The sequence below is a fragment of the Grus americana genome, chromosome 13 (genome assembly GCF_028858705.1).
Source record: "Grus americana isolate bGruAme1 chromosome 13, bGruAme1.mat, whole genome shotgun sequence".
NCBI classification, from domain to species: domain Eukaryota; kingdom Metazoa; phylum Chordata; class Aves; order Gruiformes; family Gruidae; genus Grus; species Grus americana.
The window spans coordinates 1,472,839-1,485,890 of record NC_072864.1 but is presented as its reverse complement, the minus strand read 5'-3'; the positions used below and the strand labels follow the sequence as shown (position 1 = coordinate 1,485,890).

The window sequence follows — 13,052 nt, the reverse complement described above, 5'->3', positions numbered from 1 at the left end:
AGCAGCCATCCCCCACCGTGTTACAGAAACACAGCACGTGCCAGTGCCCAGGAAAGGATCCGCAGGCAGAATCAGCGCTCCCACACACTGGGAGAAGAGGAAAACAAAAAAATCTCAACGCACCGGTTGTACGTTCCCAAAGCTTTGGGCAGGGCAGCGTGGGATGGCAGCAAGCAGGAACCGCCGGGCTGCAGAGATCACCTCCAAGGGATCCCCCTGGAGAAGACGGAGAAGAGACGCGGCTGATCAACGCCGAAGGCAACGTCACTTTGAGCTCTTGGACAGCAAGCAAGCTGACAGAGGGACAAGCTACCTCTGCTTTGTACAGGAAGGTGGGAACAAGAGGGATGCTGCAAGTGGCAGGGATAAAGAAAAGGATTCATAGTTACAAGAGGGGGGGAAAAAAAAAAAAAAAGACCAAGCTTCACTCACGTGCTCTGTGGGGTCTGGATTTTGCCCCGCTTGATCAGACAGCAGCAGATCTCTCCCTTCCACAAAGAGCCGAAGCAGCCGGACGTACAAATCGAGGGCCACGTAGAGGAAGGTCTGCTCTCGAGCGAGCAGCTCTCGGCGAAAGCAGGGGGTGAGGCTAGAGATCACACACCGCGTGTGGTTAGCACTGGTTCCGCGGTACACTCAAACACAGAAAGACAGACGGCAAAGACACAATGGGGCTTGTAAAACGGACAGCGGCAACAGCGTTAGCTGTTGCCGCTGTCCGTTTTACAAGCCCCATTGTGCACGTGGGCCACCCCGCTGCCAGGCCACTCTTGTTCAGAGCACAAAGCCAAAGGGAAGCTTCTAGCAAAAGCTATGTGGCTCCTTAAATTAGCAATCCTGCCGCCATCAGGTATTCTCTCCTGCAGAGCTAAGCTCACCTACAGGCCAGCAGAACAGTTACCTCCGTGTCAGCCGCTGTAGGTACAAACCATCGGCCGCGCCTCCCTTCTGAACCCAGGAGGGCTTTACCTGTAGAACGCAACAGGCAAGAGCTGGATGTGACGGTCCGAAGTTGAGCTGCGCAGGACGTGGTATTTTCTGGGGTCTGCAAGAGCCAGAGAGAAGCACTGAGCATCTTCGGTGGTCCTCACGCCACTGTGCAGCACAGGGGCTGCACAGTTTCCTTCCAGCCCCCAATAATAAACACTAGGGGATAAAAAATAAAAAAACTTAAAAACTAAAAAAATAAAAACTGGGTGCGGGGACCCCTGAGAGAAGCTGTCCCCTCTGAGGCTTTCTCTACCAGAGGGAACCATACTGAGTGTCAATCCTTCCTGACCATCAGCCGGGCCACCATACTGAGCAGGATGTTCTCAGCTTTTACTCAAGTATTTTTTGTGCCTGTCAGTTCCTTTGTACAGGTACACTCACGAATCGCAGAGACGGGGCATGCCCATCCAGCACCAAACCTCCCCTTTCCACCCCTCGCAGGCAGGACTCGCTCACCTTTCTCTGCCGAACAGAAGAGAAGCGGCCAGGACGCGCCCCTCTCTTCCAGGCATCGCAAGATCTCCAGGGACCATTCCAGAGACGTCTGAAAATCCGCTCCCTCCTGGGTGTCAGAAAGGACAGGGCTCGTTTGGCTCAGGCTTTAGTTGCATCAAAGCAGAAAGGAACCCCCCGTAAGAGATCAGGTCCATGAAGTGCTCCGTTCCAGGCCCTTCATGGATTTAGCCCACATCCTTCCCCTCTCCTGGCAGCCTGGATTCCCCCCGGCAGTCGGGCACTGGAGTCACGCAGCGCCTTCATCACCAAACCAGGCCACGACAGGGCTCGCTTGGGAATGATTTGTGAGAGGGGAAAGCCGTATCAGTGAGCAACTGGCTCGCCACCAGCACGCTGCCCAGCCACGCTCAGCCCCGGAGCAGGTTTTTTCCCCCGTAACCTTTCTAGTGACAACGTGTCTTGGGTTTGGGTTTTTTTTTTTTTATGCATTACTCATTTTTACTTGGAATAACTTCCCAGATCTCAAGCTGCTTCTTTCCTCAATGACTCTTCCTCCAGACTCTCCCAGAGGCAGACTATGAGACCAAACGATTATTTTTAACTTGAATCTGCTCCCCAATCCAATCTGTTAGGTGACGGCACGAACGGCTGAGAAGGCAGCAAAGGGACGGAAACGAGCATTCCTAGGCAGGAGGATGCTTAGGGCAGACAGCTGCTGGAAGAAACTTGTCATCTTTGCTCCTCCATTTAATAGCATTAAATCGTTTGGAAACCAATGTTCCTTCTTGCTGGGGATCCCTTCTCCTGTGAAATACCATGTACGTTTGCAGCCTGAGGAAAAACGTCTGACAAATGGGAAATGCTCCACAAAAGCTAAGAGAGATTCCTGCACTACCTGGGAGGTGTAAAGTCTGAGCAGGGAACTGAAAATAGCAAGTCATTCAGGAACAGAAATAAAAGCTACTGCAGTGAAAGGGGAGATAACGTCAGTTAGAGGAAAATCCAGGTTTAATCTGATCGGAACAGAAGGGCTTTCAGCAGGCTCTGTCTGGGATGTTGCTGATCCCTTCCTTCCTTCTGGCAGAACAAGCTACCAGCCTTCGCAGTACGGGTACAAAGCATTTTTAGGCAGCAGACCAGCTGATCAGACACATTTAGTGTCATGGGAATTCCCTCAGGGCTGAATTTACCTTTGGTGCTATTTTTGCTGAGATGAGATCCATGAGTGAGAAGAACAGCAGAGAAACAAGAAGCTGCAAGGAAAAGAGAACGCCTGTTAGTTGTATCTGCGGTGGCGACTCAGAACTCTCGCTTTCCAATCGGGACATAAAATCTCACAAAGTACGTTCCCAGGATGGACCTGGATGAACCACGAGCACTGCTGTTCCTTCCAGGTGAAGGCAGCGTGTTTGAAGCAGACAGACTGCAGCCTGACATCATTTGTTGCTTCTAAGGGTGAATTCCACACTAAATTCACTGTTCTCGAAGCAAGGCTCACTGCAGTCAGCAAGTCAGACAACAGACGACAACTTCTCCCAAATACGGGGAGAACCGAACGAGCTACCACAGATGTAAACCTGGAGGAGAGCTAATGCTGGTCCACAGCCGGCACGATGCAGCAGACGCTGTGCAGCCTCCCACCTCAGCAAGCGCATCGTAATCCTGCCCTGACAGACTGTTAGCGCTTTTCTGGATCCCTACCACATCCCTTCCTGGCCTTCTCCTCCTCCTCTCTCAAGGCAGATTTTTGAGGTGAAAGCCGCTGTTATTCCACACATACTAAATGCAGTATCAGCCGTGACACCAGTTTCTGACTAGCAGCTCTTGGCTCCAGACCAATATAAGCACTGAAGGAGTCAATCCCATAGCAAGAGGAGCTGCTACCGTAACTGCTGCCTGGAGCAATAAAACTTAAGAGTAAATATTAAGGCACAGGTTCTGCTTCAACACGATCTACCTGTGAACGTCTCTGTACAGGGACACTCCCCATACTGAGCTCTGGTCCCAGCTATTCCCTGGAAGATCAACAGACAGGACTGCCAGGCAGCAGCCCCGCTTAAAAGTTTTAAGTTTGGAACAACTTTGCCTCTAGGATAAGTATTTCACAACTGGTAATTTACAGCTACATTTATCAACTAGCCACCAGCAAGATTTCACAACGGGGTTTACCAGGGATACAGCAGTATCTTGGGACAGCCAATTCTCAGTTAAAACTTCTAGTTTTCAAGCATGGGGAACAGCAGACGTTTAAAATGCATCCAGTCTTGCCTGCTCTGTGTCAGTCCCCAGCCTCTTCAGTGCGTTTCTCCCTCGTCCGCGTGGTGACTGCTGTTGAATAGCACAATGGAGAAAGGTGGCCAAAATCCATGGAGGGCCAGAGAGAGGGGAAACCACTCCTGAAGAAAGGAAGCTAGGAAACAAAACCAGCATATTTTGGGTTTGGAGGGGAAAAAAAAAATATAAATAATATTAATAAAAAAATCACAGCTGTGAATGAGGAGGAAGTCAGGGGCTTGGGCAAAGGGTGTAAGTTTGTGACTGGAACCAAAAAAAATTCCTCTCCATTTTTCCCCCCCCGCCCTGCAGTTGGATGCTATGTGGAGACAGTTGGGTTTTTTTTAAAAAAAAAAAAAAAAAAGTCTAGAAACAGACAGCAGCATTCCCAAGTCTCTTTTCTCAGAGGTTGGACAGGTACTTAACTGCATACTGTACTATGGAAGCACGTGATTATTACCTGCAATAACCTGCAAGGAGATTCTTATACAAAATTCCCAGCTTTTGGAGAGAAGTTGCGGGACACTGAACAGACAGCGGTGAGGACAGGTAAAGAAGGAGGCATGCAGCAGAGCAGCAGTCAGTAGCTTCAGGAGACCAGAGACTGACCCAATCCAGGGAGCAAAGGGTGCGGCAGCTTGAGCGAGTGACTCAACGCTGTGCTAAAGGCTATTTCCAGTGTTTGTCTAACAAGGGCTCTGCCTTCCAGTCTCCTCTAAAAAGATTCTCTTTTCCTTACGGTGAAACACTCTGACCCATATTACACAGAAGGCCAGACTAAAAAATTATAACGACCCATTTTGGAGTTTAAACTCTACAAAGGGATCTGTATATAGCTGTCCTACAAGCCTCGGTCCACATTAGCATTTCCTACTGCCTGCTGAAAGCCGGCCTGGCTCAGAGAACAGGCCTCCTGGGCGCCGATCCCTCAGAGAGCAGGTTCTCCTGCCTGCGGATCCACACTCGGGTTCCTCGTACACACCTGGTAGCCCAGGACTGCCATTCCCTCAGTCTTTCCAGTTCTTCTGCAAGCGGAGCCCCGAAGAGTCTCTTCCACTGGGAGCAAAGTATTGGCTCCAGCCTCGGCCACCAAAGCTAGGAAGAAAGACGGAAACCAGCAGCGTTAGCGGTGGTGCTCTCAGTAGCTGTTTGCAGACAGGTATGCACGCTATCTCAGCCAGGTACTCAGAGAAAGGGTGGGGTTCCCCCCCCTTAACGAAAAAGTCCAAGTTGTACATACAGACGTAAGAAACGTGAGAAGTTTCACATCCTGGAAATGCAGAGGGTCATTTGTGACCACGTTCATACCACAGTGCCCTGAAACTCCTCTAGCAGGGACAGTCATAATAGTAAAAGAACTGTTCTGCAAAGGTGATGTACATGCTTAGCACATGCAACAAAAACATGTATCCCCATGTAAAACAGGGTCACGCACAGGAGAGAGAAAAAAAACAAAACGTGCTTTGCGGACTTTTTGGTTGCTTGGCACATCACAACCAGCCCCTCTGTAGCGCATCTGAAACCAAGACAAGTCTCCCAGCTTCTCACTCAAACAGCCGCTGCTGCACTTCACAGTGACACTCCAAAACCAAGGCTGCGTGCCCAGAGCTGGGTCAGCGATACCAACGGCACTAAAATACTCTGCAGTTTTCCAAAGGCGTTAAGAATTATAGCATCTAGCAACTCTTCAGACAAAACCAGAACAGTTACCGCTGCGGAGAAGAGCACAATGGGACATTTGGTTTGACATGCTGCTAGAACATCGTTGACCCCTTGTGCCGATTCTTCGCAGTCCACGCTGGCGCTAAGCAGGCCCTGGAAGAGGATAAATTACAAAATAACTACACACATACGTCTCTGCTGGTTTGAAGTACCTCACCAAGCCATGTGTAAAGTCATCTAAGATAACTGTAGGGGTCAGCATGGCCCAGCAAAAGAAACGCGTGCCCAACAGCTTCTCCTTCCCCCACCAGCTTTGCTCTATTGTATTAAAATTACCCTCTACCACTACTTCCTCCTGGTACTTCATTTTCCTGGATTACTGCTCCTCTTTGTGGAATTTACACCAGGAGTTCTCAAAACAAGGGCACAAATAGCACATCTCACTGCTAAGAATAGCACGTAGTCAGGTATCCTGGTAAAGAAACATCTATGTCGGCTAGCACGGACAGGTGAGCAGAATGACAAAAGCAGCAGGTAGTTACCCTGAAGAAGTGAGCGGTGATGTCATAGGAGAGCGCGTACCCTCTGGAACAGACATTCTTCTGTGGGAAGACAAGGAGAGAAAAAAAATTCATTCCTTCCCCTTTGAGTTATGATTTTCTTTGAACATTCTGGGTGTCTGGCAGAGGACTCAGCTAGCACAGAATCCCCCTGTGAGCCCCTGAGCATAGGTTCAGATTGCAGAAACGTCGTTTGTGTGTAAAGCAACACCACTGACTAGGTCGCACTTTACAGTCCCGGCACTAGAAATCAAATCAGAGGGCCCTGCTTACCGCACGTTGTACGTGGCGGAAACAGTTTGATTAAGTTTTGGAACGAGCAGACGTTTCTGGCTGTGCCTGATACGACAGTGCAGGAGGGCTCGAAAAGGCCAGTCAGGATGAGTAAATAGAAATGCTAGCTCTCCTTGGAGCACAAATCATCATGAGTTGAACCTCCCTGCGCTCTGATATAAGCTAAGTTTGTTTCAAGTTTGGCTGCGTTTTACCTCTTGTCCTAAACCCAAGTTTAAGGTCTTTAGCCAAAGGATAATTTCTTGTTGGTAAATGCTCTAGGTAATGACACATACCAGCTCTGAGTTTACAAAACGAAAAAAGCCTTCACAGTCCAACGTTGTTTTCTTTCCTTTGCGACAAGTCATGATCAGAGCGGATGCAGGGAGCCCTACCAGAATCCTTAGGCAGGAAAGAATAAAACCAAAATTGAGGTTACCGTCAGGAAGAGAATCAGACTCCACACTCTCAGGGCACACGTCTTTGATACTCAGGGGAGTTTGAGAATACGTCAGACGTGAGAGATCTCAAACGCGTTGACAGAAACTGCACAAGGAATATTTTCCAGTTGCCCAGAAAAGAACCTGCATTTCAATGATATACACACCACTTCCAAAGATACTATCAACGGCTCAAAAATGGAAACGCACACCTAGATTACAGCAGCAAATAGAGTAATTTAACGACGGTGAACGCAAGTGGTGGCATTAAGAGCGTTGCTGGCTGTGAACAGAGTCTGTGAAGTTATCTGGTCTTTGAAATCCAATCTACTGGCAGGGGCAACCCGTAGCCCAAGACGGCACACTGAAACACAGTTAATTCTGTGGGTACCAGAGAATAAATCTCTCCTGCACAATTGTCACCATGACATACAGCATCCTTTTCACTTGCTGTGGAGTGAAGGCTACCCAACTGCGCCGGTACACACGCCCTCATTGCTGCGAGCAGCAGTTTTGTTCGAGGTGTTCCCAGCCACGCGGATCTGCATTTACCTTCTGTGCAGCAGCAGCTCCTGCTGCCTCCGCAACTGCTCGCCCACAGCAGAGCCATGTTCTCTGTCTTTCAGTCTTTCCTGGAGAATCTCAAAGAGGAAGTGTCTCTGGGCATCCACGCAGCCAGAAAGCAGCTTTCGCCTGTGCCCCAGCTCCAGCACCATCTCCTGAACAGGGAGGTGGGGGAGAAAAAACAGTGTTTGTCAGGGCTACGCATTAGTTTGCATTCAAACCCTCTATGCTTCTCTGAAGTAAAACAAAGAGATCAGTAAGAAAAATATCTCTCTCTCAATTTCCATGCCCACATCAGAGAACCAAATGTCAGCCTTACGTACACCCAGGTGTTAGAAAATACTTTGACTGGTCAAATTCAAGGACTGAGCATACGGATACGCATCAAGGGTCTGAAATCACCTGCAGCTTGCAGAGAATATCGGGATTGACCGACATCTTCGATTGGCCACAGGTACCCAGGTCTGATCTGAAATTGAGAGACGCGCCAGGTAACTAACCATGTCAGCCCAGGAGGATAACACAATTCAAATAAGTCAAATTGCTCCAGATCAACATAAAGCTCTAACATTAATGTCCCTTAAATAAGCTGTAGATGAGACAGCAACTCTCCTGAAACCCTGCCTCCTCGTTTTCCAGCTTCAGCCACTTCCTCAGGGGCATTAATGCTTGTCTGGCCAAACAAATCTGAATACAAATTCAACTTACAGACAGACAGGCTAGGGACTATCTGTGAGTTCAACCCCAGACCTCTGTCACCTAAAGCAAGATTCTTATGCAAAGACTGGCGAGTCACACAGAGCCGCCTCCCAGCCTTCGCCGCCAGCCAGACCTGCAAGAAGGGGATGGCGTAAGGCCCAAGCTCACGACTCCTAGCTTGCGAGGTCGTCAGCAGAACCGTTGCTTCTGCAGAAATGCACGTAAGGATACAGAATACCTTTGCGAGGAATCCAGAATGGCATTTATGACAATGCCGCATGCCTTCTCCAGGTCTCCGTCGCAGCCACCAGAAGCAGAAGGTGCTGGAAGATACCACTGATAGATAGCCCAATAATGGAAATCCTGTCTGCAATATGGAAAGGGAGACGATCAGAAGTCTATCACGGCATTTTAATGGTGCCCTTCCCTTAACGTAAGAGGAAGTTCACGCACAAGTGAAGTAGAATGATGGATAAAAGCACCCACGTAAGTACAGATATAAAGAGTCATCCACCAGACACCACGCGTCCTGATGTCAGCCATCTCTTGCTTCCGGAAACGGGGAGGTTTTGGGAAAAGTTATTTGGAAGGACTGCACACGCAGCCCAGAGGTTATCATGATGGACTTCCTGAAGTTAAAACACACACCTCACTCTAGCATTGCCTGAGCTCTGGACAAACCGTAGCAGCCAACAGGCATCGGTGTCCCGCAGCAGCTTGTTTATTTACTTTTGTTGTTAACTTCCTGATCTTCAGTGCTTTTTCCTCATTTGGGTGGGGAAGACTCTTGAACTATTCCCTTTTCAATAGAGCCTCTCTGCACTTACCTTTCCGAAGCAGAGAGAATATCCTTTCCAGGGTACACTTCCAGCTCCAACAGCAGCCACTCTCTGAAAGACAACTGGGAAAAGCAACGATTGAAGTAAGAGGACAGACCGGCAAGTAACTTGTGCAGAACAGCCACCTTCTTCCCAACATAAAACCCACCTTCACCTGCACCCAGACACAATCCCATGCAGATTAAGAGATAGGAAACAGGAGACATCAACCCAAGGAAGTTCATGTACTGTTTCCCTTGCGAGAATTCTACACTAAAACCCCACCGGCATTCAGAAATTTACTGAAAGCAAGCCTATAAAGCATCTCTTGCACACACCCGCCCCTTTGACATTTCCAAACATGCTCATCTTCTAGACTAGATCCCAGAATGAACGTATGTTATTAGAAATAAATGCCAACATGAACAAAGCACCATAGTCAGACAGATTGGTACAAGCATCAAAGAAAGGTTACAATGCAAAGGTATTTTAGCCTGGTACATCAAGCTAGCCAAGCATGAGGAGTCATTCTAGTAACGACAAACTCATCTGCGCAAAGACAAACTGGTTTTATATGAACTAGGTTAAAAAAAGAAATCCTGTCAAATCAGATACATTGCAAGGATGGTATAAAGAGAATATCTGAGATGTTAACCTGCTTCACAGCAGGGCAGAGCCAAACAACCCAAGATACACCGGTGGTTTGAGAGAACACTGGCATTTAGACAAAGCTCTAAAAAAAGCAAACTACTATTTTCAGTTATTTGACTCACCGTCCCTTCACAGGCAGTACGTGGTAGGAAGCTAAGGTTACGGATGGGCCTTTTCTCTACAGTTCCTGACCATTTTCTTACTGATATGGTATATCTTGTCAAGCTTTCTGCTTTTGCAATAAATAGGACACAAAAGCTTTACCTCTACTTTTCTATTTCTACCTTATCCTCACCATCGAAACCCAGAAATAATGTGGAGCACATAACCTAGGGCACATGACATCTTTCAACTGTCAGACCAACTTTCCAGGCATTAAGTTTTTACAAGAAGCTTTCACCACTAACAAAATTGCAAAGGGCGTATCTGAAAAGCGACAATTACAGCGTGAACTTAAGTCACAGACAAGATTTATACCTGGAATGCTTTTTCCTTCAAGAGGTCTTGAAAGCGCGCTTGCTTCCATAAAGAGAGGCTGGCTCTTTTGTAGTTTAGAGAGGGGCGCGACAGGGAACTCCAGTTTAGGTCAGTTTTACCCTCCTCGCACAGGATTCCCCGAGCTTCCAAGCACAGCCGTGGCACGATGTACTGCAGCTAAAACAAAGACATAAAAACCCTGCACGTTTCCACCACAAAAAAAAGGCCCAGCGCAACCTCTGGTTGTGCGAAGCTGCCAAACAAGCAGATACACAAGGTGGTAAGATGGGAGGGTACAAAGATGCATTTTTATATAGTTTTGTTTGCACAGGAGTCTGCAGTGGGAAATTGAACTGAGACTGATCTCTCTCCTAAGTAATAGCAAAACTTTTTTCCTTTTACCTTTTTAACAAGGCTAGGAGGAAGCAAGGCACACAAATCTTCAGGGGAATAGGATGAAAACTTGCACAGAAGATAAGATGCTGCTGCAGTGCAAAACCTGATAGAGAAAAAAATAGAGAATCCCGTTATCTGGTTGGTTCAATCCTATCTTTTCCCACTCAGGAAAGCCCAAAGTCAAAACGTAGGCTGAGTGTTAAAAACACTTTTAACCAACACGTCCCAAACCTATTTGCTTTTGGGGCCACTTCTATTTACGTGCTCTCAAGCCCAAGTACATCAAGGGCACAAATTTCGGAACCAGCGATTAAAGGAAAAACTTTGACCCTTTCTCCGGCAGGCAATACCATCATTGGGACACTATTTCAGGCGGGACCACCACCAGCCTCCTTCTCTGTGCAGCACAAACACCTGCAGATGCTCTGAAAATCCTCTGCGGCAAACCAAAACCCGTCGCCTGGAGAAGCAAGGGCGTGTGATCTCACCTCATGCAGAAGGCCAATGACTCTTCTGTCCTGCATGCTAGCAAGCAGTTCCAGTACTCAGAAACAGAAAGGATCTTTTCAGGAACGGGCTGAGAAATCCCAAAATTGACTTCCACTTCAGGAATTAAAGCTCTGGATTCACTTAAGTGGATCACAAAAGCTGCTAGTCCTAAAATATGAGCATCGTTGAGGGAAGGACCCTGCAAGCCAAACGTAAGTAAAGAACTGAAGAGAGAGAGACATTTCACTTGTAACAAAACAACTTCTCTCAGAAAAAAAACTCAGAATTAAATTGAGTAGCAGAACATTACTTCTACCCATTGACTAATTAGTGCAGCGATATCAATTTAACAGATGAGAGGCACCAGTTACATTAAACATGTTCGTCCTTGAAATCACGCGGCTATCTTTGGGCAACCTGCAGCAGAGTTTGCGTGTTGCTGTAACACAGTAACTTGATGCAACTAGCTGTAAATTCAGCCCAGCAGAATTGAAGACTCTCAAGGCTTTTTACCTTCTATGACAGTTAATCTAGAGTATCAGTCTTTTAAATTCACCCTTGCAATAAAACCCACAGTTCTTTAAAAGAAAACCATGCACCGCAGATTTGAAGGGGGGGGGTTACTTTTATTCTTAAAAGGGGTATTCAACTGAAATTGTAGGAATTAAGCATTCTACTGTTCTTCTTTTGGCTCTGTTCATAAACTTGCTTATTTTAGCTTCTGTTAAAACGTATCTCGGAACATTAACCTTCCTACAGTAGCTGTAGGAAAACATTCAGCTCCCATTCCTGAGAGTAAATTCATACCACTTGTCTGAAATGAGGTTTGGGGTTTTTTGGGGTTTTGGTTTTTTTTTTTGGAAGCCTAGAGCTAGTGAAGTCCCCCCACAGCGCAGCCCAGACAGGTGCGTGCCCCACAGCTCAGGAAACGGAGCTAGGAATGCCTTTAGCACACTATAACCATATGATTCTTGGTTGGAAAACTAACCTGATGATAAATCAGCTGGCAGAGCCTGCCCAAAAGGGCAGGTAAGAGCTTCCTGTGTCCACACATCATCTTCACAAACAAGGAGAGACATGGTCCCTGCCTGCAGAAGGTAAAAACCACACGCTCATTTTACTGCTTCGTTTTATCCCCAATACAGGAAGAGGTATTTAAAAATGCTTAAACACGCCAAACCGGAGCCATACTTGTCTGTAAATACAGGACAATTATCATTCCATTTATAGGCTCAAAGGAAGTGTCACTTTTGGAGTATCTGAACAGAGGACCCCTAGAAAGACATGAACTCCACCAGTGCCGTGCTCCAAATATTTGATAATATATAGTCAAAAGGTGTTCTGAGATGACAACAAGGAGAGGAGGAAGGTGCCTGGGGCACAGACAGCTTTCTTCAGACAGAGCAAGGGAAACAGAGGCAGAGCAATAAATGGGATCAAAAGCAAAGCAAGAGCAAAAAGGAATTAGTATGACAAGGTCCTGTTGCAAACAGAGGAAGGGAGGGACAGAGGGACTTTCCCACCCAGCTGACAGAAAAAAAAGCCATCCTCAGAGGAGATCGGATGGGGAGTTGGGTTTAGAAACAACCTCATGGGACGCTCTTGTTTATCACAGCTACTTTTCAGTACAGGTTTTCAGTACAGATTCATCTGCTCCAGGGCAAAATACTGTAAAAGAGGGAAAGATGCACTGGCTGCCAAAGCCTGCTGCACTCCAGAGAGGCGGCCATCGAGTTCAGCACCGTCAGCAGCTGGGATCACAGCAGCTTGTCAGTGCATCGGTATTTTCCAAGCAGTTTTTCAGTGAAATGTTGACCATAACAGAAATCTGTAAACGTTATATCATGAAGGAGATGTATCAGAGTCCTTCCAGTGGTGGAGGAGTGCTACCTCTTCCTCCTCATACAGGCCAGAATCAGTCACTTCCAGGGGGAAGAGGGGACGGGAGGCAGAGAGAAGGAATATCATGCTGCTCGTCCCATGCCTGCAGCATTAGACTTCCTGCCTCACTCATTTCACATTAGATATGGCATTAGGGATAAAGGCCAAGGTGCCTGGATCTGCAAAAGCACTGAACGTGCTCAAAAAGACACCCCGAAGACACGTCAGCGCTCGCTGTCAAAAGACAGGCATCGTATTCTGCTCATCTTCAGTGTCAGCCAGCAAGTAATTCCTGGACAAAGAGAATTTGCTTCATTCTCCAGCCGCCACTATTGAGCTGAAAACACCAGCCTGAGCGTTTCTCCACAAACACAGTGTTTGTCCAAAGTTTTTATACATCGTTATGGAGCACAACACAGAGA

The 13,052-nt window shown here is 47.3% G+C and overlaps 1 protein-coding gene across 1 annotated transcript in view; it reads right to left on the bottom strand.

The window, feature by feature from the left end:
• Positions 1–13,052, bottom strand: part of FANCA (FA complementation group A) — a 34,752-nt gene that overhangs the window by 594 nt on the left and 21,106 nt on the right. The window contains exons 25-42 of the mRNA XM_054840574.1: positions 11,738–11,837; positions 10,749–10,948; positions 10,267–10,363; positions 9,865–10,041; positions 8,746–8,819; positions 8,157–8,285; positions 7,622–7,688; positions 7,208–7,374; positions 6,512–6,617; positions 5,925–5,984; positions 5,431–5,535; positions 4,703–4,815; positions 3,715–3,856; positions 2,637–2,699; positions 1,447–1,552; positions 970–1,045; positions 433–589; positions 124–216 (exon numbers count right to left, since the gene is read on the bottom strand). Coding sequence (XP_054696549.1) covers positions 124–216; positions 433–589; positions 970–1,045; positions 1,447–1,552; positions 2,637–2,699; positions 3,715–3,856; positions 4,703–4,815; positions 5,431–5,535; positions 5,925–5,984; positions 6,512–6,617; positions 7,208–7,374; positions 7,622–7,688; positions 8,157–8,285; positions 8,746–8,819; positions 9,865–10,041; positions 10,267–10,363; positions 10,749–10,948; positions 11,738–11,837 — 2,032 coding nt within the window. The remainder of the gene's footprint in view (positions 1–123; positions 217–432; positions 590–969; positions 1,046–1,446; positions 1,553–2,636; positions 2,700–3,714; positions 3,857–4,702; positions 4,816–5,430; positions 5,536–5,924; positions 5,985–6,511; positions 6,618–7,207; positions 7,375–7,621; positions 7,689–8,156; positions 8,286–8,745; positions 8,820–9,864; positions 10,042–10,266; positions 10,364–10,748; positions 10,949–11,737; positions 11,838–13,052) is intronic.